The sequence below is a fragment of the Diadema antillarum genome, unplaced genomic scaffold (assembly GCF_040938485.1).
Source record: "Diadema antillarum isolate AM-2024a unplaced genomic scaffold, OU_Dant_1.0 seq00000562_RagTag, whole genome shotgun sequence".
Lineage (NCBI taxonomy): Eukaryota > Metazoa > Echinodermata > Echinoidea > Diadematoida > Diadematidae > Diadema > Diadema antillarum.
Window position 1 is genome coordinate 520,109 of NW_027271501.1, and position 24,837 is coordinate 544,945.

Sequence of the window (24,837 nt, forward strand, 5' to 3'; positions counted from 1 at the left end):
ATCATACTGACGTCTGTGACAGTAAAATAATGTAAGTCTACAGATGTACTGTCTTGAAACACGTGATACCTGCACCTGCGAAAGCGGAGACAACTGACTGGGAGAAAAGGAATTGAATCTCTTATCCGATTTGTCTGAATAAAGGCAATTTCGTCACTCAATCCACGGGGAGACAACATTCATTCTGAACAACTGTGATGCTCTCTGCCACTCGCCAACCAATTTTCACACAGATTGATCGTTTTCTAGACATATTGTTTGGACGTTTCACTTCTTTTCGTGAGCATCGATTAACTACTCGCGCACATATACTATACTTTTCACTTTGCTTCCCAGAGAGCATGAGAGAAAAATCACTGAAAATTCCCATTTCACAAAATCTTACATTGAGTAGATAGATAGATAGATAGATAGATAGATAGATAGATAGAGAGAGAGAGAAAGATACCGATAGAGAGATGGATTACGATGTTGCAGGGTAATGAAAGGAGACATCTCCCTGTCCTTTCGAGGACATCATCTTCTGGCTTTAGAACCCTCAGGTATTTATTCTCCTCTTCTAAGCTCTTCATAGCCATCACAAGGTCGTTGACACATGATTACGTAATAATCACCACACCCTTCAGGGGACCACCCCTTCCCTCTTTCCTTTCCTCCTTAGTCACTCACCTCTTTCTATCTATTCGTCTTTTATATCTTTTAAGTCAGAAGAGGTACATACGAAGTGTGTAATCCACCTCTTTGACTAGTAGCTGTCATTTCCTTCTATTGGATGATTCATTAACTCTCATAACATTGTCATTTTAAAACCCTATGCACTTTGTGTGTAAAAATGTCACCGACAGGACTGAGAGACTTAAAATCTCTCGTCCTCGAGCTATCTGGATAATCTGATAATTTACGGAGTGCTATTTGTTTTTCCTTCTAAGGGAAGAGGAAGTTTCTGCTGAAATTTGACGAAATTACCTCACCATGCAGTAATGATGTGCATTTGTCTATACCAACATGTGACGAGGATTTTACATAGGGTTTGTTGGAGCTCCAAGGGGGACTGATTCCCTTTAAGCTTTCTCATGCACCTTTTGTCTAAGAATTTAATGCGACTTTTATTTTGTACTTCTCGGTATTTGTTTCAAACTTGTTCCTGCGCGTTGACAAACTCCAAATGAATTGTCATGACTGTACACACTCCCCCAAATAAATTCTGTGTTGAGATAGTAATCCCAAATTTCATTGTTCTCAGTAGAGCATCCTTCATCTGCGATCACCACACTCGCGTCGACTATAGCCGTGGCCTGACCGGTACAAATAGATCACACTGACCTGACAGTGAACTCATTTTCCCATACGGGACATGTACTGAAACTCATTGGCCACTGAAACAAACCGTTGCCATGGTAACACCTCTATCGGCGCAATCAGAGAAGTGTCAAGGTGGTTTGTGGTCTGGTTCTGGGACAGTTGACCGTCACCGCATTGCATAGCTAAACCTGTGCCATTTCAAGTGGTATACATGAAGTGGTGAACGGAACAAGCTGAAAATGGGAAAACAACAACCCGACTATCATTACATCTCAAAGAAGAATGTTCGAGCTAAAGTGCATGTACTTTAGATATAGTCAATAACAAATATGGCTCATTTTCTTGAGTGTTGGTAAGACACAGTCCTATTTCAATCAAATATGAATTATCAGTTTCGTCATTTCAGTTCGAATTCAATAAAATCCATGGTTTAGATTTACATTAGTTCAAGGACTGAAACAAGCCGCGTGTAGTAGGCTTGGAGGTTTGTTGTTGGAGGCGCTGTGTTACGCACATTGACCATTGTTGACAAAATCAAAATTTGGGTATCCGGTAATCTACAAGTATATCGGCATACGGGCGAGATTTAAATTACTCATTGCTACCTTTGTGTATTCGGAGCCTGATGTACTGATGTGAAGGATCATCTTCCACTGATATACATGTTATTTTTGTCATATATACATAGACTGCACTTTTGTATTGCTCCTTTGTTATTTGGTTATATTTTGTTTGAAATTTTTCACAACCATGTGAGTTATTTTGATTTGATTTGCGAAGCAGAATAAATACGAACGAACGAACGAACGAACATACAAACATGTTGCTGATGGTCGTGGCGAAGTTAAAGAGAGCACGAAGGCCGTCAAAAAAGGAACAGTGTCTTCTGCGTACAGAAGACGCCATGCATGATACTTGGATTTCAAAGTCATTTACAGACGCCAGTTTTAGCATAGACCTCCAGAAAACAATGCGTATTCAGCCATGTGCAATTACAGGGTCGGGGAAGTTTTGGAAATCATTCACTCGTGTCAATTCTCTCGACGCACTCGTCTCGCACCCACGCAAATAAAGAGGTGAATATTGGCACACTTTGCATACCTGCACCATTTCGCGCAGTCAATGCCATTTTGATTGATACAGTGCATGGTACATTGCTTCTCTGATGACACGGTGCTGTCTTTTCTCTTTCATAAACAACAATCAGTATCAGGATCACACTGGGACAAACTGTGCTCAGAAAACTATGTGTAGCGATATATTTTTGTTTGTCTGCTCGTGTCTTTCATCCATGTTGCAAAAAAAAATAATCAAAGTTCACGATAAAACTTATTGTATTCCACCTACATGTATTTTATAATAGCTTTGTGAGCGTTTTTTTTTTTTGTGGGTTAGATTTATATTCCACATTCTGTAGGCTTTAAAAATCCCGTACTACGTGCCTAGTAATTAGGGCCTACCAAGGAGGAACCTCCTTGGGCCTAGGTATACATACTATAGAATATACCATACACCAACTCGCTTTGACACTATTTCAGGATAGATCGTTTTTCAGTGATTGTCCGCAAATCCATTGTCTGGTACTGGTATTATCAACTATGCCTGGTATTTTAATAGTTTTGATTGAATGCGATTTGATTTGTTCCCTGAATTTGTCAGGCAGAATCCATCAAAGGCGATGATTAACGTGACCACGAATGTTTCATGACCCAACCCCTCCCCCATGAAGACGCTTTTGCAAAAAAGTGCACCATAAAACAAGACACAAAGTCTGTGTAACGTAGTGTGTTTCTCACGGCTGTAATTCTGTAACTCCAAAACGGCAGCGATATAGACCTACGTTCCAAGACGATCATCCAACAGCGTTATGACAACAGTACAGCTATCAATGATTATGTGAGAAGAATTATTACTACTACATAGTGACGCTGAGGTAAGTTACGTTAAAAAAAAAAACTGCCTTTTTGTTTTCCTTCTCAAAGTCGGGTGCTCGTTGATGCAATTCGGCCTTGTTGTTACAAATTTGTCTCATGCACTGGCAAATAAAGCCTGTGACACTATACTTGGTACCCTTCTTGAATAGGACCTATTCATTCGCATTAGTGTCTGGTACTATTATTTCGTGTCTTTGTATTTTGCGAATGTGTAGGCGGTATTGGGATCTCAAGCTTATCAGGGAAACAATGGCCGCAATCTGCTCGCTTTTGAGCGTGTCTATTGTAGACCGAGAGTTGTGCTGGTAAAGTTAATTAAGTTCGGAATTGAGTCGTACCTTTACCACAGATGAACTACCTCGATTCATAGTCAATTAATGCTTACAGAGTGTGTGTAGTTCTGGAAAGGATGAAATGCTGCAAAGTGTGTTGAGGTCGAATCACGTGCGAATATTTGTTCAGTAGCTAATTGCATACAGCCATATACGTGGTTGGGGCTGGCTGGCAACACACATCCTAAGAAACCTTACACTATATTGAATATCAGTTTCCTGTAATCATTCTTCATGTCTGAGTCTTGCCAACACTTAATTGTTGTCAGGAGATTTATACTGAATTATAAGAAATATAGTAGGGAATAATAATGTGTATGTTAATTATCATTTATATTCCAGGTAGTTTTCCAAATCTTTAAAGATTAAATCCAGTCCAAATATAAGTTAGTCTGATAAAAAAGAGTAAAATTTTACAAGTTCAGTTGTCAAAATTTGACTGAAATCGGATGAAAAATAAGGAAGTTATGAAATTTTGAAGCTTTGATAATTTCTCCAAAACATTTCTTGTGCAGTGGGTATGAATAATCAAATGAGTGAGCTAACCGTGTCATACCCTCACAATTTTCCATTGATCGTGTACAAAAAATGACGAAAAATTCAATGTTTCTCTCATTGAAGTCTGAAACATGACGTTATTCTTGGTTGAATAACTTCAGAATAGTAATCAGTTAGATATATGAGGATTTGAGCCTCGGGCATAATTGCGTTTGAATGAAAAACTGGAAATTTCAAAATTTTATGTACAAACTATATGGTAAGTTGTGAGGGAATGACATGCTCACTTTGCCATTTGCATAGTCATATTGACTGTTCAAGAACTGTTTCCCCCCAAAATGAAACTTCAAAATGTCATAACTTCCTTATTTTCCATCCAATTTCAATCAAATTTATACCGTTGAACTCGTAATGTTTTACTCTTTCTTATCACAATAACTTATATTTGGACTGGATTTCCCCTTTAAAAGGACATGAATTGCAAACTCCTGCGCAAAAATGTTATGATCTATAATGCTATCATTACGTATTTTGCTATCATATTTTGTGTTATGCAAAGCCTAATTGTCAGCCATGAACGTAAAACGAATCGTCTTACGATACAACTGGGTCTCTGGCATCCACCGAAGTTGCATTTATACTCCATGCTTTTGGGAGTAAGCCAGCCAAGCTACTGGTACCAGTTTCGGGTGCGCATATATAACCTATGTTAATTTCAATCACATTAAATTTCATCTTCGCTTCAATGGATTCAGCAGGTTCAGGCTATGATAAAAAAAAAAGGTGACATTTACAAGATTAATCAGGAGACTGGAAGATGCCGAAGGCACGGGAACAGGAAAATCATTCGCGAGAAAACCCGGGAAAAAAAATCATACCCCGACGAAAGGTCAAACACAAAGCACGATGGGTAGCCATGCATGGTGTCAATGACCTCACTGAGGGGTCATGGGAGAAGAGGTGGTGGTCGAATATATGCCATGGAGGGTTCGAACTGTGAACCTTTAGCCTTAGGGATTCCAGATGGTCGATCACAGTGATTGTATGCCACGCAGGATGAATCCATCCATTTCGTATAAATTATTCTGTACTCTTTTGTATCTCAAAACTCTCTCTCCCTCTCATACTTCTATTTATGTCTCTATCTATCTGTCTATCTACCATTCTATCTATCTTTCTATCTTTCTACCCATCCATCCTTCCTCCTGTCTATCTACAACATATTTGCATCAATTCGTCTATAGCGTATTTATCAGTCTATCTGTATTGTCTTTGTCCATTTATCTTCTACTCTATCTTTCTGTGTATTCATCCATTCCTGGCCTCCTATCTAGCTACCCATGTATATCTATCTCTGTATCATTCTACATTCCCTTTTCTCTCGCTGAACCGGTGAGCACAGAGCTTTGAAGCAATCGTATCTTGAACCCATTGCATATACATGAACCTGCTTGGTGAATCTGATTAGAAAGTCCACGGGGAGTCATGAGTATCTCATCAAGTTTCATGTTAGAGAGATTTTAGAATACGAACGGGAGACAGTCTCAGTATCGCTATAATAGCAGTAGAAAACCTGTACAATCATTATCACTAGCATAATGTACGCAGATATTTCTTACCGTGTCCTACCTTCTGTGACCATTGCAGGGCATAGGACAGAGCTGACATTCACTTAACATCAAAGTGATGACATGGAGGCAAAAGCTATAGCGAAAATTGGGGCGGCTAATCTCATATGTTCAGTTTTACCTTGGGCAACAGAAGTGCCGCCAACGTGTCATGACGTCACAACATCTGATCAATTTGGGGAAAATTAAAAGGTCGCAACGGATCATAATAAGGTTGGCCTTTAATACAATTAATCAACTGCTGTGTTCATGCCTCAAATTATTTTGAGTTTGTTCAATTATGAGGAAGCTATCATGTCATCTTAATGATCACTATATGCCATTTTGATTAATGAACGAAGTGAGCTGAAATGTGTTCAGTGCGTGCCGCTTTGCTGTAAAGATAAGCTTTGGTTTTTGTCTATGTTTTATTGAAAATAAATATTATGATTAAATTGAATTGTATGAAATTGACTTTAGATTCAGGCTATTGATACTCTACCCCACTCCAACCCCCCCCCCCCCGAAAAATACAACTAACCTCCATAAGTCACTGTATGTTACAGTTCTCACACACTGAAAAAAAAAATGACAAAAAGAAGAAACCAGAATCGGGGTCATTCAATCATTTCTATTTGTTACTCGCTTTTATGTTTACATGTAACAATATCACAACCATAAAAAGGAAGAAGTGGTCATGAAGGTCGTATATACGGATAGCGTGGGAAATGTTCCATTTTAGTTTTGTTGTGCTACCTGATGTAGATACTCCGATTAACGCTAACTATAAGGTGTGGATAACATTGCGGGTTAATCGATTAATTAGTTAATGGTTTTATGAGCTTGCAATCTCTTGTTCGGAGAGGACCATGATAAGGGACACCAGTGGTTCCCATCGTTACGGCCTTACCGAGGTCATCGATCACGAGGAGTGGATTCGATAATATTGAGCCCTCAGAGGAAAGAGACGTGCACTTTATAAACTACAGGTCAAGATTGTCGTTTCATACATCACATGTTCACGTGAGAATGTTGGTTTGCCATTTTCAGCCGTGCAATTATTGTATGAACATGTTCTACTTATTTTTTCATTCGAAAACAACAAATCAAATCTAAGCAAATCATAAGAGTCACAGAGACGTCACCATTTTACTCTTTTTATATGGTAACCTCTACAAGCGTTTGATTTCCCTGTGTAAGTAAGTAACGTAGTTGAAACAAAAATAATCCAGGGTGCATACCAGGGTACAGTTCTAACAGGAGATCTATCAGGAACAAAATCTATTTGACGACATATTGATATAACATTACGACCTATGCGAAGTCACACAATGCGTAATATTGATACTATCCAGTTTTGTCGAGCGCAGATGATCACGGGAAACAGTATAACGGTTTCATCCAAAACAACTGTATTATACGAACATGTAGCAGGCACAGTGCCCCTGAGTTGCCACGAGGACAAAGGTAACAAAATGGAACCATATTTTAGAATGGCTGTTGAGGGTCCGTGAATGTGAAGAATATCTGGAGTCATGTCCAGTATTTTTGTTTTTTCCACCATACCTAAAGGAATTATTCTAGATATTCAGCCCCGTGACGCTTGCTTCCTGTGTCCCTTTATTTTCACACCGCAGACGATGCATCATGGGATGTTTTGATATCGGTATTTAAAGTACATTCACGTCTTCGTACAAGGTCTGCTTGCCTCGGTGTGCTTGCGAACAGGACACTGAGGATTTCCACACAGATGACGTTAATGTCACGTGACTGAAGGACAGATATTGCAAGGTTCCGGCGAAAGACGCCATGTAAGATGACTTTCAAACTATTACGGCTTATCCATGAATTATGTCTTGTATGGATCCAAACATTTTGGCTGGTCAGTTGAATAGATTGTATGCTCCACGTAACATCTTCTTCTTTGAGATAATTTTTCCTTGAAGACTTCAAGATTTCTTTTCTTTCATTATTACCTATCTCTTTCTTTGGGCGAGGGGATGGTGGGGAGATGAGTGGTGACAATATACTCTAGAGAGCCCATGTAACGAGTATCAGTCGATTCGGCAAATGGTTTTGTTATTCGGCAAATGGTTTTGTACTTCTGGTATTCATGATCATCGTGCTGCTTGTAGAGCGCGGTGAGTCAAACTACAGGTGACTGTCGAATTTCCAAATAAGCTTGAAGCTAATCTTTCTACTTTTCATGCTCTCGCCTTCCTATTACAGCGCAATTTTGAAAGAACTTTCGCTTCTATAGTCACCATCCGTGTTCACATTTCGCAAGTCTTCAAGCTATTCAAGCCATATAAAGATCCAATGTCTCTTCTCGATTACATTCTGCATGTTCGTCGACAAAACAACAGTCTGGGACCTCTGTTAAACGATTTATCAATACCTTATATGGCCAACTGTTGAGTCATGACATTTTCGATAATCACCGAAAAAAGATATGCTGAATCTTGTGTAGTACTAGTCTTGTATCCTATTAGTTATGTGTCGTACAGTTTGATTAGAATTTCGGAGCACTCTTTTTTAGATATTTTATTATTCCGCTGGTTGTTGTTGTTTTTTAACATGTAAAAGAACGGACATTTATGTAAGAATCTAAGATGATGTTAGCTCAGGTGGCAGTACTTCAGAATGACCGTTCGTGTGAGAAGACTTAAAAGTGAAGATTCACAGACATTATTTTGTGTATGTGTACTTTTCTGGTCTACAGCACAAATGCCATCGGCAAATTGAGTGTTTGTTCGCGTCGATAAATCGGTCGATAAATTATGCGGGTATTTTGGATGGGATGAAAATGGACAAAAACTCCACAGTCATATTCCCGTACCATATACGGTTATTTAGGTCGCCACCATGTCCTCTTAATCGACATCAGCTAGTGAGAAAAAGGTAAAGGTTTCGTAATGAGTGATAAAAATTTCTGGTCATAATTCAATTATGTTTTGCTGCTGTTATAAGTAGTAGTATATAGTAGTATAGTAGTATAGTAGTTTAGTAGTATAGTAGTATAGTAGTAGTAGTAGTAGTAGTAGTAGTAGTAGTAGTAGTAGTAGTAGTAGTAGTAGTAGTAGTAATTGTAGTAGTATAGTAGTAGTAATAGTAATAGTAGTAGTTGTTGATGATGTTGTTTTTGTTTGTTTGTTCGTATCGAAGGATTCCAGCCATATTGCCCGCCCTGGCTGAATATATTATAACCTACTTTGATTACGGCAAACACAATTATTGGAAAGTCATGTTAATGAACATGCTATATTTACCGGCTGAACTCTTCCTCCCTCATTATACTACACTTCACACTCGACATAATTAGTATAGTCTGTGCATCAAGACCTGATAACCTACAGTAAAAGTTTGAGGTTGGTGACGTGACTATATAGATACAGCAGTGTCCAGTGGCTTTTAGATGAAACAGTCTTGCTAACTCTGCTACAACTACTGATATAATGGCGAATACAATAACACACGGTAAAATAACTACAGCAAAATATATAATACTAATTTGTAATTTAGAGTATTCATGATAGTATACCTATATACGTAGTTTATCTTGGACAGGGACTCTGAATCTATTATCATATTCACAAATAAACAGACGTATATAAACAGACATGCAATTTTAAAAACATAATGAGGTAAAGAGGGATGTTTTAAATCATTAATATAACATTCATACGAGTCTGCCTATAATTTCTTTCTTTGGTTTCCTTAATGTAATTCTGAAGTTCAGACATTTTCGACCATATCTGGGGACTGTTGCTCTATATTCGTTCCCTTTGTTTTAACAGTGAATCTATGAAAATAAACAGAGAATGTACTCTCTCTCTCTCTCTCTCTCTCTCTCTCTCTCAAACACACATCTACACACACACAAACACACACACATAGTCTATCTGTATGTGTCCATACCGATTTCCTAGAGGATGACTCTTTAGAAAGGAATAACTGAATAATTCTAGTGCGGCCATCAGGCTGATTAGAATATTCATTGTGCTAACAACAATTCAATCGGGTTCTTACGAGGGAACCAAGAAGTATCTTTCCAACCATTCCCACACGGATTTGAAGCTTACGAGCAAACAGTGGCATAATGGTGAACAGAATCCATTATCGCGTTCCCTCGCCGGGCAACCAAAAATATGCAGGACAATGAATTGAGACAAACAGTAGCACTCTGCGTGGAGCTGTTACACTTTTTTTTCCTCATCCGCGATATTATGACGGAGACCGTGGATTCAGATGCCAATTTCCAGCTCATATACAAAGTATGTGCGTAAGTGTACCATCAGATCTTGTGTAAAGTACATTTGTATGCAACACAACTCCTACATGATCATAGAGAGCAGTCATTTGATACAGTCTTGGTGGAGATGAGGATTGGGCTTTGAACTTTTTGCGAGATACCCAGAAACCACTTGCGAAATAGTACAGAGCATACCTTTCATAGAGGAATTCAAAGTTTATTTGATGAAAATCGGTTTGGGAATGACTGAGACATCCAAAAATAAGGTAAAGCAAAGTGATCCTGATAAAAGTCGGGTCCCATCTTTTATTAGGGTCGCTCTGTTTTGGACATCTCAACCATTTCAAGGCCTGTTTTCATCAAATAAACGTTGAATCCTTCTTGAAATTACATGGTCTTTCATATTTCATAACAGGTTTCTCATTATCTCACCGAAAAATGTTATAAACCTAAATCCTCACCTCAACCAGTACTGTACAGTCCCTTTAACGTATAAGTCGAGCGTATTTACAATACAATGCAAATCGAATGGATTGCATTACAAGCCTACATGTACAGAAATCGTGAATCCCAAAGAAGAAATTTAGATGTTTGCTCTATGAAGGAATACGTGTAGGCCTATTTTCGTTTTAAAATAGGCCTACGTCAAAACGTTGCTTCGTCAAAGGACGACATAATATGACTTGTTTGCATTGCAACAATACGTTATGGAGTATCCAATCACATAGAATTCTCACGTTAAAGTTGACACGGCGCAGTCTTGAAGTATACTCGGTGAGGGAATAGGACGGAGCGAGAGAAGGCATGCTCTGAAGGCAACATTAAAATGATATTAAAATGTTGAGTTTCTATGCCAAGAAGAATGGGAAAGGGGAAAGAATGGGGAAGGGTGCGCATCACGCCCCCATGGATTGTGTAGTGTGTGACGTAATAGAATAGACTGAGAAGTCAGTGTGAGACTGTCACGACAGGTGGTTTTAAGACATCTAATGACCAATTGAGTATACTGTCGATAATCATGATTATCTCTTATCGGTAACGGGATATTATAAACTTGTTCAATGAACATTCATTCATCCTCTTTCATTAGTGTTTCGAGGATCTTTCAGTGTCCTTCAGATAGAAATATTCACTGCATCTTGCGAGGACCATTTATTTTAATCTCATATCAATGACAAAGTGCTCGTTAGGGGTGTGAGCCTTTGCAACCATGGACACCATTTCCATAGAGCATTTAACAACTACTCTATGATGCAATGATTGCAGTTTCTACGGCAACCATGCAGCAACCAATCAGATGTGAGCATTGAGTTCGTTACCACGGTAACTTAAACATTGCAAACCCCTCTGTAAATTAATTGGGCACCTGGTCTATTTGACCACGTCTTATAAAAGCTATTTCAGGGTATAATTCCTATAATGGTCATTAGGATGAGTCTATACTTCGTCAATCACTGACGACAATGATATGGATTTGAGCATTGTTAAGACACATACATGTACTCTCTAGCGACTTCCCTCCACCCCCCCCCCCCCCTTGCCTCTGTTGACACCCCCTTTCCTTCTCCCATCGTCCATCAGAAGAGTCTTGGAAGACAACCGCAAGCCGGAAGCGTTTAATTCATGACAGACATCCGGTCTATATGACGTTGGGAAGAGTACATGGCGCAATGTTCTGCAACCCTGACTAAACCCTAACACCGCCAAAGACAAGTGCATCACGCACGGCAGCAATATCATTACACACACTGCGAATCTGAAAGGGTTAACGTATACATTTCTCCGTTTCCTTTTGATTCGACTTTAACAAGATCGGCTGTATATATGAAGAGTTTGTTCGCAAAAACCGATAAGTCCATTTTTGAAGATTTTGGAGTACGGTCTCTGTCATAAAGTACAAAATAATACCTTTTAAATGATATATTGGTCACTACATATAAAGGTACATTTTTGAAGTCATGGTCAAAAGAAGCAAAAATGTTCTTATTATTCTCTTTATTTTTCTTGACCTTTAATCGCAAATATCTCCATTTGGCAATTATGGACTTATCGGTTTTTGCGAACAAACTCTTCATATATATATATATATATATATATATATATATATATATATATATATGATTATTATTATGATTATTATTGTTGTTATTATCATTATCATTATTATTATTATTATTATCATTATCATTATATGTTTTTACATAGGACCTAGAGATACAAAATGATATGCCAGTTGTGTTTGTATGTCTCCATATATATCATGCATACATACATGTTGTATATATACATATTAAATATACTATATAATATATGTACATATACATATACATATTAAATATACTATATAATATATGTACATATACACGCATATATACGTATATGTGCGTGTTTGTGAGAGCATGTGTGATACCAATCATGAGGAAATGCAAACTCTATTGATTCTCGATAATGTTTGGTGATGGTAACACGATTTCATTAATTGTCAGTACCAATTAAAAGATTTGTGCGCTTACGCGAATATCAGCACGTTGGGCTATCACATGAATTGTATAATACTGGGAAAGATTGTGTTTTGTAACCCAGAGAAAGGTCATTTGCAGTACTTTGATGAAAGAAATTGTATAAAATAGTCATTGCATCAGGTTGTATCTTTTGAAAATATCATTGTCGCATTAATGCTTAGAAAGCTACCGAAGATGTTTAGTCAGTTTTAAATCACGCAAATAGACCTGATTGGTCTAACATGGAAAAGTGCTACTTCAAAGACCACAATAAGTAAAGTTGATACCCGCAATAGAAATCAGCAATCTTTGCACTTATCCGAAGGACATCAAGTCAACATTTGAACAAACATAACATGACCGTGAATACAGGGACAAGTCACGCTCTGATCCGCCTATCTTCTTCAGATGTGCGTGAGATGGAATAAATGGATTATTGCCACATAATCCAGTGGTCCATGTTTTTTTTTTTTTTCTGTCTTGGAGAATCACATGACATCAAAAATAATAAACGTTCACCTATGGCTGCCGTCTGCCGTGATAGTATCTAATAGGCAGCAGTGATTTTAGTTGCACGAGAAACCTGTCGTGTGCAATTAACCGTAAACTGAAGTATTCTTTTCAACTATAGGCACGCCAAAATTAGCCTACTCAATGAGAGTGCGATTCGTTTTTCCCCTCTCGTCAGATATGAGTCTGCTCGTTACATCTCGAAAGGTAAACACAAGTCAGCATAACAATGCCCGTCAACGCTTGACCTCCCCTAGCAAATATAACCGCTTTTCGCAGAGAATGAGGGCTGTTATTCTCCGTGTTCGAACATCCTCGATCGTAGGATGTCCTATTAGGCGTATTACGCCGCAGGAGGACCGTCAAATTACCCAGCTACCAGCTACGCATACCCAGTACACGTATCGGTACCATTATTTTAGCATAGTACCCCTATGCGGGTATATACACATCGATGTTACACAACTTGCGTATTGCACACGCAATATAATAACTATTAATGAGGGTGCGTGACACCAAATCGAATTTAGGGAGGTGGTGTATACGGCCAGAATTGAGGGAGACGTACTTTTTTCGACCTGGTCCAATACGCACAACCTGCCCTGTGTAATCATCTCGAACCGTTGTCTGCATTTATCGAACGGATATTTTTAGACTATCATATAGCATACTAACACATGAGAGCAAGCTTGTTTAGCCTCGCAAATAGTATTGTCAATAGAACCAGAGCACTCAGCATAAATACGAATAACTACCATTTTGCAGGGCGACACTATTTGCGAGATATTCACAAATCTACAGAAAGTGTGACAAGCAATCATGATAATATATGGAAAAGAGTATCTTGTTCATCGACGGCAGAATTTATGTAAATTTGCAAAATGTCGAATACAAAATTTTTGACTGACTGTACGACATCATGGATTATATGGATGGCTGAAAGCGGTTTCTGCTCTTAGGCCTATTATTCAAGCATTTAAATGTTGCTACTCGTGTTTATTTAATCACGTAGAGCACAGTGGCAGACATTGACTGTATACCAATATCCATATAACCGCAATGTGTTACGTTACGATGAGAATACTGGCTCCAGTAATTTTTTAACACGTAAACCAGTCTGTACAATGAATATCCCATATCAACATTTTTTTAAAGCAAAACGAGGTGTGTGTGTGTGTGTGTGTGTGTGTGTGTGTGTGTTCGTGTGTGTTTGTGTGTGTGTGTGTGTGTTTGTTCGTTTGTTTGTTTAAGATATGATCAAAACAGCGAATGCAACCAACAAGCTTGATATATAACGGTATATTATGGTATATCATGCATGATATACCATATTATACCGTTATATACGCCACTCTTGACTATCAAGCTGTACCTCAATCAAGTATTGACGAACGCTACGAGTACGATAAATTCAACGCATGATGAAAACTAACCTCCATCGTGGCTGCGTGGCAGATGGCGAAGTGGTTTTGGAGACAGCACTGAATATATTCCAAAGTGATATCCAATCTTCCCTAGATCAAGCCGTGTGCTCCTCGCTGAGTAGCTCCCAAGGTACAGGTGGATGCGCTACATCAATATAAACACGAGCAGACGTGGGGTGCTTTGGCACGCGCGAAGATCCACCATCCAAAACAAGAAGAAAAAAAAAATGACTGCTCTAAGTGTGAGAAAGAATATAGAGCGCTATATAATGAAGATAAAACGTACAGCGGTGAACCTGTCCACGGGAAATTGAATTTAGTGGGAGTTCCAAAGAGTCATCCGGAAAAATGGCTTGTCAGAGGAGGGGAAGTAATAACTCTTCAAAGTTTTGACGCCGGTATTTGGTTCCCTTCGTCCTCCTAAAGTCAGTCCTTCTCCGTCTTACCTCCAAAGATCCAGCACGCTATGGTTGTCTGGATGTCACAGGAATGACACTGTACGCATTTAAAATGCTTTTTTTTTAAATATTCCGTCACCGTTTGTTGCTTGTTTTCTTATGCGACCTCCTGGCGTCCCAGCGGTGGCGGAGAGTGTCGTCTGCGGGAGACGCTACGGAATCTACACTCTATGGGACGTGCTGAACGGAGTCTGTGAGCGCGAATAGGCGATGTCAGTTCCACACACACACACTCATGGATTGCAACGAACTGTGCAGTTGAGCGAACGAGGCATATGGTAATACACTGAATTCATCATACTCAACCGCGGAGTACGCGAAGCATGTATTTATGTGCAAACACAATGTAGAGTGCCTACAGGATTATTTCCTCCTATCCTCCCACGCCTCCAAAATACTATACAGTCACAGTATTTGCTATTTCTGGCAAATACGACTGATGTTTAGTTATGTGGTTTATCAACTTTTTTTTTGTTGCTTTGCACCATTAACTCTACCTTTTGGTATCGTCTGACAAAACAATTGTAAGGTCTCCACTTATTAAAGTGAACTTCATACCATGTCAGTCTACGATGACATATCGAAAAGGTGTGTGAACCTGTTTCAAGAAAGTGCTCAAAATGCTCTGTTTCGCTGACTCGCGACATCACTACACAACATTTTCGCTACATCCCTGACAAATCTTAACTGAAATATACCATAAAGCAGTAAACAGCATTATTTTTTTCATACAAGCCCTATAGCATAATTTTATTTTAAGCTAGAAAATGGATATGCAGCCCTTTATCAAACCTAGCCGGTAAAGATTCATGATGGCAGAATGCCACGGTGATGTGAAACTGTCAGAATTTAAAGTTTACAATGATGACTTGAAAGATAAAGATAATGCGTCACATCTACGTGAGTATTTCTGGATTGCCTTCAATGCGATAATGAGTTCACCGAATCCTCCATCGGAGTCTATACTGACACAAAAAGGATGAAAAGAAAAGGAATACTGACTGGTTAAGTTTGTAAGAGTATAGCATCTCTATCTGTCGATCTATCAATCAAACTAATATATCTATTACATAAAATGTATGTCTATAATGCATAAACATAATAAAAATAGACAGGCATAGAGAGACGAACAGACTCTGACAGATAGATAGATAGATAGATAGATGGATAGATAGATATATATAGATAGATAGATAGATAGATAGATAGATAGATAGATATAGATAGATAGATAGATAGATAGATAGATAGATAGATAGATAGATAGACAGATAGATAGATAGATAGATAGATAGGTAGATAGACAGATAGATGGATAGATAGATAGAGAGAGAGATAGATAGACAGATAGATAGACAGATAGATAGATGGATAGGTAAATAGATAGATGGATAGATAGATAGATAAATAGATTGATAGATAGATAGACAGACAGATAGATAGATAGACAGATAGATAGATAGATAGATAGATAGACAGATAGATAGATAGATAGACAGACAGATAGATAGATAGATAGATTGATAGACAGATAGATAGATAGATAGACAGATAGATAGATAGATAGATAGAGAGAGAGATAGATAGACAGAAAGATAGACAGATAGATAGATGGATAGATAAATAGATAGATGGATAGATAGATAGATAGATTGATAGATAGATAGAGAGAGAGAGATAGATAGATAGATAGATAGATAGACAGATAGATAGATAGATAAATAAATAGAAGATAGATAGACAGATGATAGATAGATAGATAGATAAATAAATAAATAAATAGATAGATAGATGATAGATAAACAGATAGATAGATAGATAAACAGATAGATAGATAGATAGGATAGATAGATAGGTAGATAGATAGATAGACATGTGCGCCTGTGTATGTGCGTGTCTGTGCCTGTGTCTGTTTCTGTGTGCGCAGGTACATGTATGTATGTTATAACATTGAGAGCACAATGAAAACCAGCCTCCGAAAAATTGGAATACCAGTAATTGGAGCGTGTAAAGAATGAAAAATGAGTATCATTTTGGTGCGCTGCAGTTTTCAGAGCATTCCAGTACTGCCCTGTTTCAACTTGACACTACGTATGCTGATATATACAATATGCTCTTCTGCCATAATGATTCTGTTCCAGATCTATCGAAAAATGATCAAACGGAGACAACTAAAAAAAAGAAAGATTAATCATTTCCTATTCATCCAAAAGAGGTTCGTCAAAATTCAGACAATGTGCATTGTTATACTCTAAAATCAATCATCCAAAACGCAGTGGATATAACGGACTAAGCTTCCTCCCTCTTCTTCTCTCCCTCCCTTCCCCCCCCCCCCCAACTTTTCTCTCTCATTTCAAGTTTTTCGCGACGTCGAAAAGGTGTTCTGTATGCAGGAGAGATAAAGAGACAAAACAGACGAAAGACAATCAGAGTATAGAAGTAATGAAATAGAGACATTGGATAGACAGGGAGAGACAGATGAAGAAATAGAGAGAAGGGGAGAGGGATGGGAGCCGGGGGGGGGGGGGGAGATAAGTTGAAACACATAAGGATTACAGCAAGAGGCCACGTCTTGTCACCCCAAGACAGGAACACGTACAGGTGTGATCCCCTGGAGGTTTTCCGTCAAACCATCGAGGTGCGACCCGCGTCTTGCGGCGTCTACATCCTCAGCTAAACAACACTTCCCGGCTACTATAGTATATGTCAGAAACTTTAACAATACTGAAGTACTACGTGAACCATAGATGGCGAAAACGAATAGAGGCTTTGATCTGTTTGTCCATGGAGCTACTGTAGTCACATCTTGGTCTGTCCTTGCTGATGAGCAATGCCGTTGTCCTGCCATGGGTATTTCAGGGGCAACGTACTCCAGCATGGAGAGTACTAGTATAGGGATTCGTTCAGCCAGGTGTGACGGGACAGAAAGGGGTACCTGAATCCCCATTGTTGTTGCGTTACACTTTTCACTACACTACGGCATTGTCCTGCCAAAAGCTATTATTATTATGATGAAAAAATATCTTCTCCGTGATATCATTCATATCGTTCCAGATATTCTTATTCTCTGTACAAGGTTATATTGCAGTCACCTCGTCAGGTAATGAAGCGTGTATGGCCATCAATCGAGAAGGCTTGGGGCAGTCTTTTGCAGTCAACTGACTTCCTTTACTTGATTGTGAGAACCCCCCCCCCCCCTTCAAAACAAAACAAAACAAAACAAAAGAAAACAAAAAAATCTGCGATGCTTTTGGCTGTACAGTCGTATTGTGTTAGACGTCAGGCATTGTCAAACCTCTGCTGCCTGAGCGGTACTGTAATGACTTTCACATCTATGGGAGAAAAACTCCTACATACAACAGTTATGAGACTTGTGCTATCAATATATCGAGGGAGCTATGAACATTAATATGCTGGTAGTGTTTAAAATGTTTACTGAATGATTTCTTCAAACATGTTTTTGGGCTATATTATGGAATAATATGGTGTCTCCGGTCCCTCACAATATAGTATTCCGCCTTTGAACCATTCAAAGTTTGTTTCTTACTCTAATTTTGTCATAACCCGAAATTTACATAATATCAGAGACTCTCTGGTATTACGTAGGAGCCTGTAGCTGAGACCTTTGAAACTGGAATGTGGTCTAACAATGACTCTTGAGTTAGATTCAGTCAGCAATGTCTGATGTGTCAGACATTGTTCATGCTCTATTCACTAAAAGAATCTACGATTAAAATGACGTCTGTAAGAACTAATTATACACATGACCAAATTAGTCATAATGTATCCTGATCCTAAAGATACTTTCGATTTATGAATATTGTTTTGGACGATTACAAAATAATGATGCATAAACATTTTCATACTTCACGCTAAAAAAAATCCCATTAATATATATGAAGTTTGTTCGCAAAAACCGATAAGTCCATTTTTGAAGATTTTGAAGTACGGTCTCTATCATATAGTACAAAATAATACCTTTAAAATGATATATTGGTCACTGCATAATATAAAGGTTCATTTTTGCAGTTATGGTCAAAAGAAGCAAAAGAAATTCTTATTATTCTCTTTATTTTTCTTGACCTTCAATCGCAGATATCTCCATTTGACAAATATGGACTTATCGGTTTTTGCGAACAAACTCTTCATATCCTTCCGAACGCAGAAATAGCCTAACCATGAAAGTACTGCTCTGCGAAATGAACAAGCATGCAAGAAGTTAGATTCGTATAACCCTACGTTACTTGTCCGAAATACATTTGCAAAATACACGCTGCTTATAAGGGTTGGAAATGGATTGGTACGTTTTGACATGATTATAGGACTAGTTCCGTCTTGATGAATTCCGGCATGTGGCTGAGCATACAATGTCACTGTCAAAATATCACATGATTGGAATTGTGCGCACAGATGTATGATTATCTTCTCACTGGACAATCTGTGGATAGTTGTAGAGTGTGAAGATATGCTTATAAAATAGTATAAGTAAAATCAGAGAGGTGGTTTAGGAAACAAACATATCCTCTTTCAGATATTCGTATACCTACTTGCCGTAAACTGACTTGCTGCCTCAAATCTCTAACCTCTTTCAATGATGAAAGGATTGAACGAATCTCATCTTTTATGCACAAGCTAAAGCATGATAAGAAGTTTCTCATTAAAACTTTTTTTTTTAATTATGGAAAATTATTTTCTTATTCGTCTATGCGAAGGGTAGGGAGACAATTGGTCTCGATGAAGCAATTTTATTGTTAGGAGTGTGTGTGGAGGGATACATAGCAGAGTTACCAACGATAGATGGCGCACTTACATTTCTTCAGAGAGTACGCATTGTCTCCATTCGACAGTGCCCCATTAGCTGCACTGTCAATGTGCGGATTAAAGGTACAACCAGTGATTTTAAAAATGTTCAAGAAATCACATTTGATGCATGTATGTAGGTCAGTTGTATCACAAAACATCCTACCTTATAAAATTTTCGCAATAAAGCCTGAAATATAAGGAGATATCAGTCATTTTGTCAATAAACCGTAACTGTAGACGATTCAGTCTGGAAGCATTTTTATTATATCTATTATTCACATTTTGTGTATTCAACAATACTTAACATCGATAAAACAGATTCAGATTTTTACAGTGGTTGTTTCTATCCCTAATTCACATTTTAGAACTATTTTAAAGCACTAATGTTGGGATTTTGTTTTATCTGCAAAAATGGTAAATTATGCCCATTGAGGACGGGCTGATTTTGCTAAAGCACGCATTTCCCATAGACACTTGCCCGAGTATACTCGGGACTCGTCCTCAACGGGCAAAACCATGTCGGTAGGCTACATACTAAGTACGCTATACACAAACACAGATACACTACACTCCACAAAATAATGACTACCCTCACTACATAGCGTAATATTTGATTTCAGACAATGACGTACCACAGAGTAAGTTACAAGGTGGAATATTATTTTTGAATACTTTTCGAGTGAGAAAGGAAAAATGAAATCAATTACACAAGTTTATGATCATTGAAATGTTCAAAACATAGTTTGGTATAAATTACTATCATTTAGGTCTAAACAATGAGTATGTCTTCAAGAGCAGTAAATAGGTAGAAGATGTCAGAATGATACAATCATTCAGCACAATCGCTTTGTCTATAATGCTCACAGAAAAAAAAATGATATGAAGATCTATAAAAAAAGACAATTCTCTGTTCATGGTCAGATAGCCTGTCGTCTGTATGTATCGGGGAAATTTGAACTAGACGTTTATGGGAGAAATATATTATTCAAGATTATGCAGGTATTGCGAGTAGGCCTATTAAAACGTTAATGAAAATAAAGAGTGAAATGTTTTTGATAGTTTGTGTTCAGTTACGTGTATCGTGTTTCTCGGGATTGAATAGATGTGAATGTTATCGCTTTCAATCATGTATGCTAGCAAATACTGCCCATGAAAAGTATGGCAGACAGAAACTTGACATTTTATTTTGTGAGGTATGGTCTATGCTTGTATTATCGGGTGGAAACCACTCTGTATTATTATTGCATCCAGTGCCACTATATTTACCGAGCGTTCGATCGTGTACAGGCGAATCAATGGTCGCACTATTCACTGCGTAATTCACGGTGCGTGACGTCATCGTGTACGCACGCCCTCAATGTTATAGCATGATTTTGCGTCCCTGCAGGGGCGTCGCCTCCTTAGCTCAGTGGTTAGAGCACTGGTCTTGTAAACCAGGGGTCGAGAGTTCAAATCTCTCAGGGGGCTTGGGCGGCAAGAATAATTTTTTTACCACTAATTTTCCATAGTAATCAATGGCACAATGACGTTTGCTCGCTTCAGTGAGCATATGGTATGGCTTCCTCGCGGATTATTCGCTTCGCCTTTGTCACTAATATAACCGTATTTGACCACGCGGCGTGCAGCAAAGCCTCCTTAGCTCAGGGGTTAGAGCACTGGTCTTGTAAACCAGGGGTCGAGAGTTCAAATCTCTCAGGGGGCTATTTCTTTTAGCCTAAAATATTTCTTTTATTTTAAGTTCAATAGCGACAGACAGATATATAAAACGATACGGTAATGCAAGACAGGAAAATTAAACAAAAAATAAGAAGAATTTGACGCACGGTGGTTGTACTATATAGCTACCAAGCTTCATTGCTGTATCCTCGCATGTTCTGTTTTTATGCACATTGTCACTTAAGAAGTTTCACAAATCATTTCACAAGTTTGTTGAATAAAAATGACAATGAATTGAGTTCTGAGATGTGCGATATTGAATTTTTGTTAGCTGTCAGAACTTTTAACACACGATGTATGTCTTGTTTGTGACTATTATTTTGCAAAATATATATATATTGTTTTCTGCTTGTTTTTATTATAATAATCATTACTCACTATCATCATAATCATCACTGAGTCTTATACAGCCACTTCAGTGAATTGAGCACTGTTCTCCCAGTGGGTTCTCCCAGTGGGGACCTTAGAAACAATAAAAATACAAATCCAAAAAAAAAAAATAGAATTTTGCAAGTGCTAGTGAGTATGATCTAATTAGAACATTAAGGTGCAAAATGACATCATTAGACTACTGGACTTATACTAACTTAATTTCGATAGCGGTTTCACTTTCGATTACTTGAGTAACTTGAACTCACCGTTTTGATTGTTTACACAAGAGAGGCTGTTATCTTAATCCTATTAGGAAGTGACCACCATCCAGATAAGAAAGGGATTAGCTTTCTCATGACAGAGACCCCCCCCCCCTATTTTTTTTTTTTAAATCTCAGTCTGGAGTGAAATGACTACATGCATGGGTGCATGTACACATGTGTGCTTTGCAGCACATTGTTGTTTTACTATGTTGTCATGAGTATTCTCTCTGCCAGGGAGGTGGGAAGAGACTTTCAGGTCATGATCAACATATTTATACAATTCGGGTTTAGACCTTACAATCCCCTAAATCAGTGTGGAATTAATCTCCGGACCCGAGTGGTTCAGAAGAGCTTTGATGTGCCTTGGCAAAGAAAATATTTTTCCTGTATAAACGAAGATTGCCCTTTCTTTAATACTAAAAACAATCCTGCAACGTGTGTTTGCTGGGAAATTACCACAATATTCAGAATGCACACATCATGATCATGCAACAAGAAGTTATTTGGCCATCAACAACGCATCTCCACTGCCGCAAAAGTATGAGAGTGTCTTTGATGGAGACTACACGTCTCCATGAAACTGGTGCTGAAATAATCCTCAAACCCGAGTTGGAGGAGAAGTGGCCCCAGCTCGGGTTTGGAGATGTTTTCTGGATAAGGGTATACCTATTCAACAGCCTTCCCCAATTTGCCACCCTTCTGACAGTGAAACTGGACTGGACTAGATCCTGGTTTTCATCTTTCAAAGGAAAAGATCAAAGGATTCAAAGGAGTATCTTCTTCTGTTGTAGTTCAATATTTGTACAAAGGATTAACTGTGCAGATAAGAAGATTGGCTGCTGAGACAAAACGGTGACGAAAACCACTCATCTGTATTCCTAATGACATGTTTTATAGACTCTACAAAAACTTGTCTAAGTACACTTGAAATGAAATGATTTTCTAATGGACAGCATTATTGATTGAAATTGAAATTGAAATTGGAATTGGAATTTCATTACTTGCTGCTTGGTTTAAAGGGGAATTTCAGACCAGTTAAAATTCAGCCTTAAAAGAGAGAGTAAAATTTGATCGAAATCGGATTAAAGGAAGTTATAAGACTTAGAATATAGCTTTTTTTTTTTTGCAAAACAGTTCTCCAGTGTCGTCACCTCACAATATTTTCTAATGATCGTGTACATTTACAAAAAAAAAACTACGAAAATTTAAGTCTTTTGCAAATGTGCAAAACGCAATGATATTCATGGCTGAATACCTTAAAAAATAATGAAATCAGTCAGATTAGGATTTGAGACTGAGTAAAATTACGTTTGAAAAATATATGGAAATTTCAAGATCTTCTTTACAAACTATAATAGCAAATTATTGCAAATTGAGAGGTGATGGCACTACTAACTCCTATTTCGAAGACATGTATCTATACTGACTTTTCAAGAAATTTTGGAATAAAAATTGGGAAATCTTCACATATGTTTATAAATTTCCCTATCTTTATCCTATTTAATCAAATTTTCACTGTTGTGCTTGTGAAACTATACTCTTTCTTTACAAACTAACATTTAACTGGTCCGGAACTTCTCTTTAATTCCACTCCCTGTCCGTCTGTCTGTTTCTCAGTACTTGTATCTGTCTCTGTGTCTGATTAATTATTTTTTATCCATTTATTCATTACATGTTTATATACATTTTTATTCTTCCATCCATTTCTTGTTTGCAATCATCTAAACTAATAAAAAATATTTCTTTAGTGTTCATCTATTTATCATAGTTACATATCTCTTTCTTATGCATTACCCTTGCTCTTTCTCTCTCTCTCTCTCTCTCTTTCTCTCTCTGCCGTTCGCTCACATCGTCTATTCATTTCATTTCTATTCCTTTCTTCATCTTTAATTGTGCATCCGCAGTCGATCTCACACTTTCAAGAATAAAGAAGATAGATGCAAAATTCTTTAGCGTATGAACAATCATTGCAGAGTATGAAATTTGTTGAGCCTCATTATAGGTGCTATTATACAAATATTGACTGCTCATGAGGATGATGGTGGAAATTATCATTCCCGAGGTGCTTTTCATACCGATCCTTCTATCACCCCGAGGCGTTAGCCGAGGGGTGATGGAAGGGTCGGTATGAAAAGCACCGAGGGAGTGATAATTTCCACCACCATCCGAATACAGAGCAGTTAATATTTGTTTTATATACCTCATCGTTTAAGACTTAACCAAGATCTAGGGCTAGGCAAATACGAAGTTAATTCTAACTGTTACTCAGTGTTAGGCCTAAACGTTAGCCCTAAAATCAGGCCACAGCCTGCGCTTGCTTGCATGGTTTTCGTGCATTTCGTACACTACCCAGTACGCACGGTACATTGTACTCACTCACAGTCACACGGCCTTCGGCGAGCTCCTGCATAAAATCTTGGCAGAAGATTACAGTATAGGCCCTACATCCAGTTTCCCGTCGCTCGTGTTTCAATTCGATATTTCCAACATGCTGAGATTTGTCTCTGCTTCGGGATCCTAAGAAATTCTAATTGCAAAGAGGTTGAAAGTGTACGATCTTTGATCCAGCTCACTTCAAATCACGGAGGAGCGCTCGATCACCATGCCACGTACGTTGAAACATGCCTGCTGTGCGCTAGTGCGATGATTTTGCATGTGTTTATACGATGCGCGTAGTTTGAACGTCCTTGGGTGGAGCTAAGGAGGAATTGCGGACACCGCGCGCGAAGTCTAGTGTACTTGTTATGTGTACAAAAGTCGCGGAGGGTTTACGAATTCTATCACGAGGGTTTTGCCTTTCTATCACGAGGGGTTTGCCTTTCTATCACGAGGGTTTTGCCTTTCTATCACTTACATGAAAACCCT

General features: G+C 38.2%; 1 protein-coding gene and 2 non-coding genes across 3 annotated transcripts in view; 2 read left to right on the forward strand and 1 right to left on the reverse strand.

Annotated features, from left to right (window-relative positions):
* LOC139735047 (septin-2-like) overlaps nucleotides 1–15,038 on the reverse strand; it is a 47,879-nt gene extending 32,841 nt beyond the window's left edge. The window contains exon 1 of the mRNA XM_071645824.1: nucleotides 14,370–15,038. Coding sequence (XP_071501925.1) covers nucleotides 14,370–14,375 — 6 coding nt within the window. The 5' untranslated portion in view covers nucleotides 14,376–15,038. The remainder of the gene's footprint in view (nucleotides 1–14,369) is intronic.
* A 5,977-nt stretch (nucleotides 15,039–21,015) lies between these two features.
* On the forward strand, nucleotides 21,016–21,088 carry Trnat-ugu (transfer RNA threonine (anticodon UGU)). The gene has a single exon. It is a non-coding gene; the product is annotated as a tRNA-Thr (tRNA).
* Nucleotides 21,089–21,250: 162 nt separating this feature from the next.
* Trnat-ugu (transfer RNA threonine (anticodon UGU)) lies at nucleotides 21,251–21,323 on the forward strand. Its single transcript has one exon. It is a non-coding gene; the product is annotated as a tRNA-Thr (tRNA).
* Nucleotides 21,324–24,837: the final 3,514 nt, after the last annotated feature.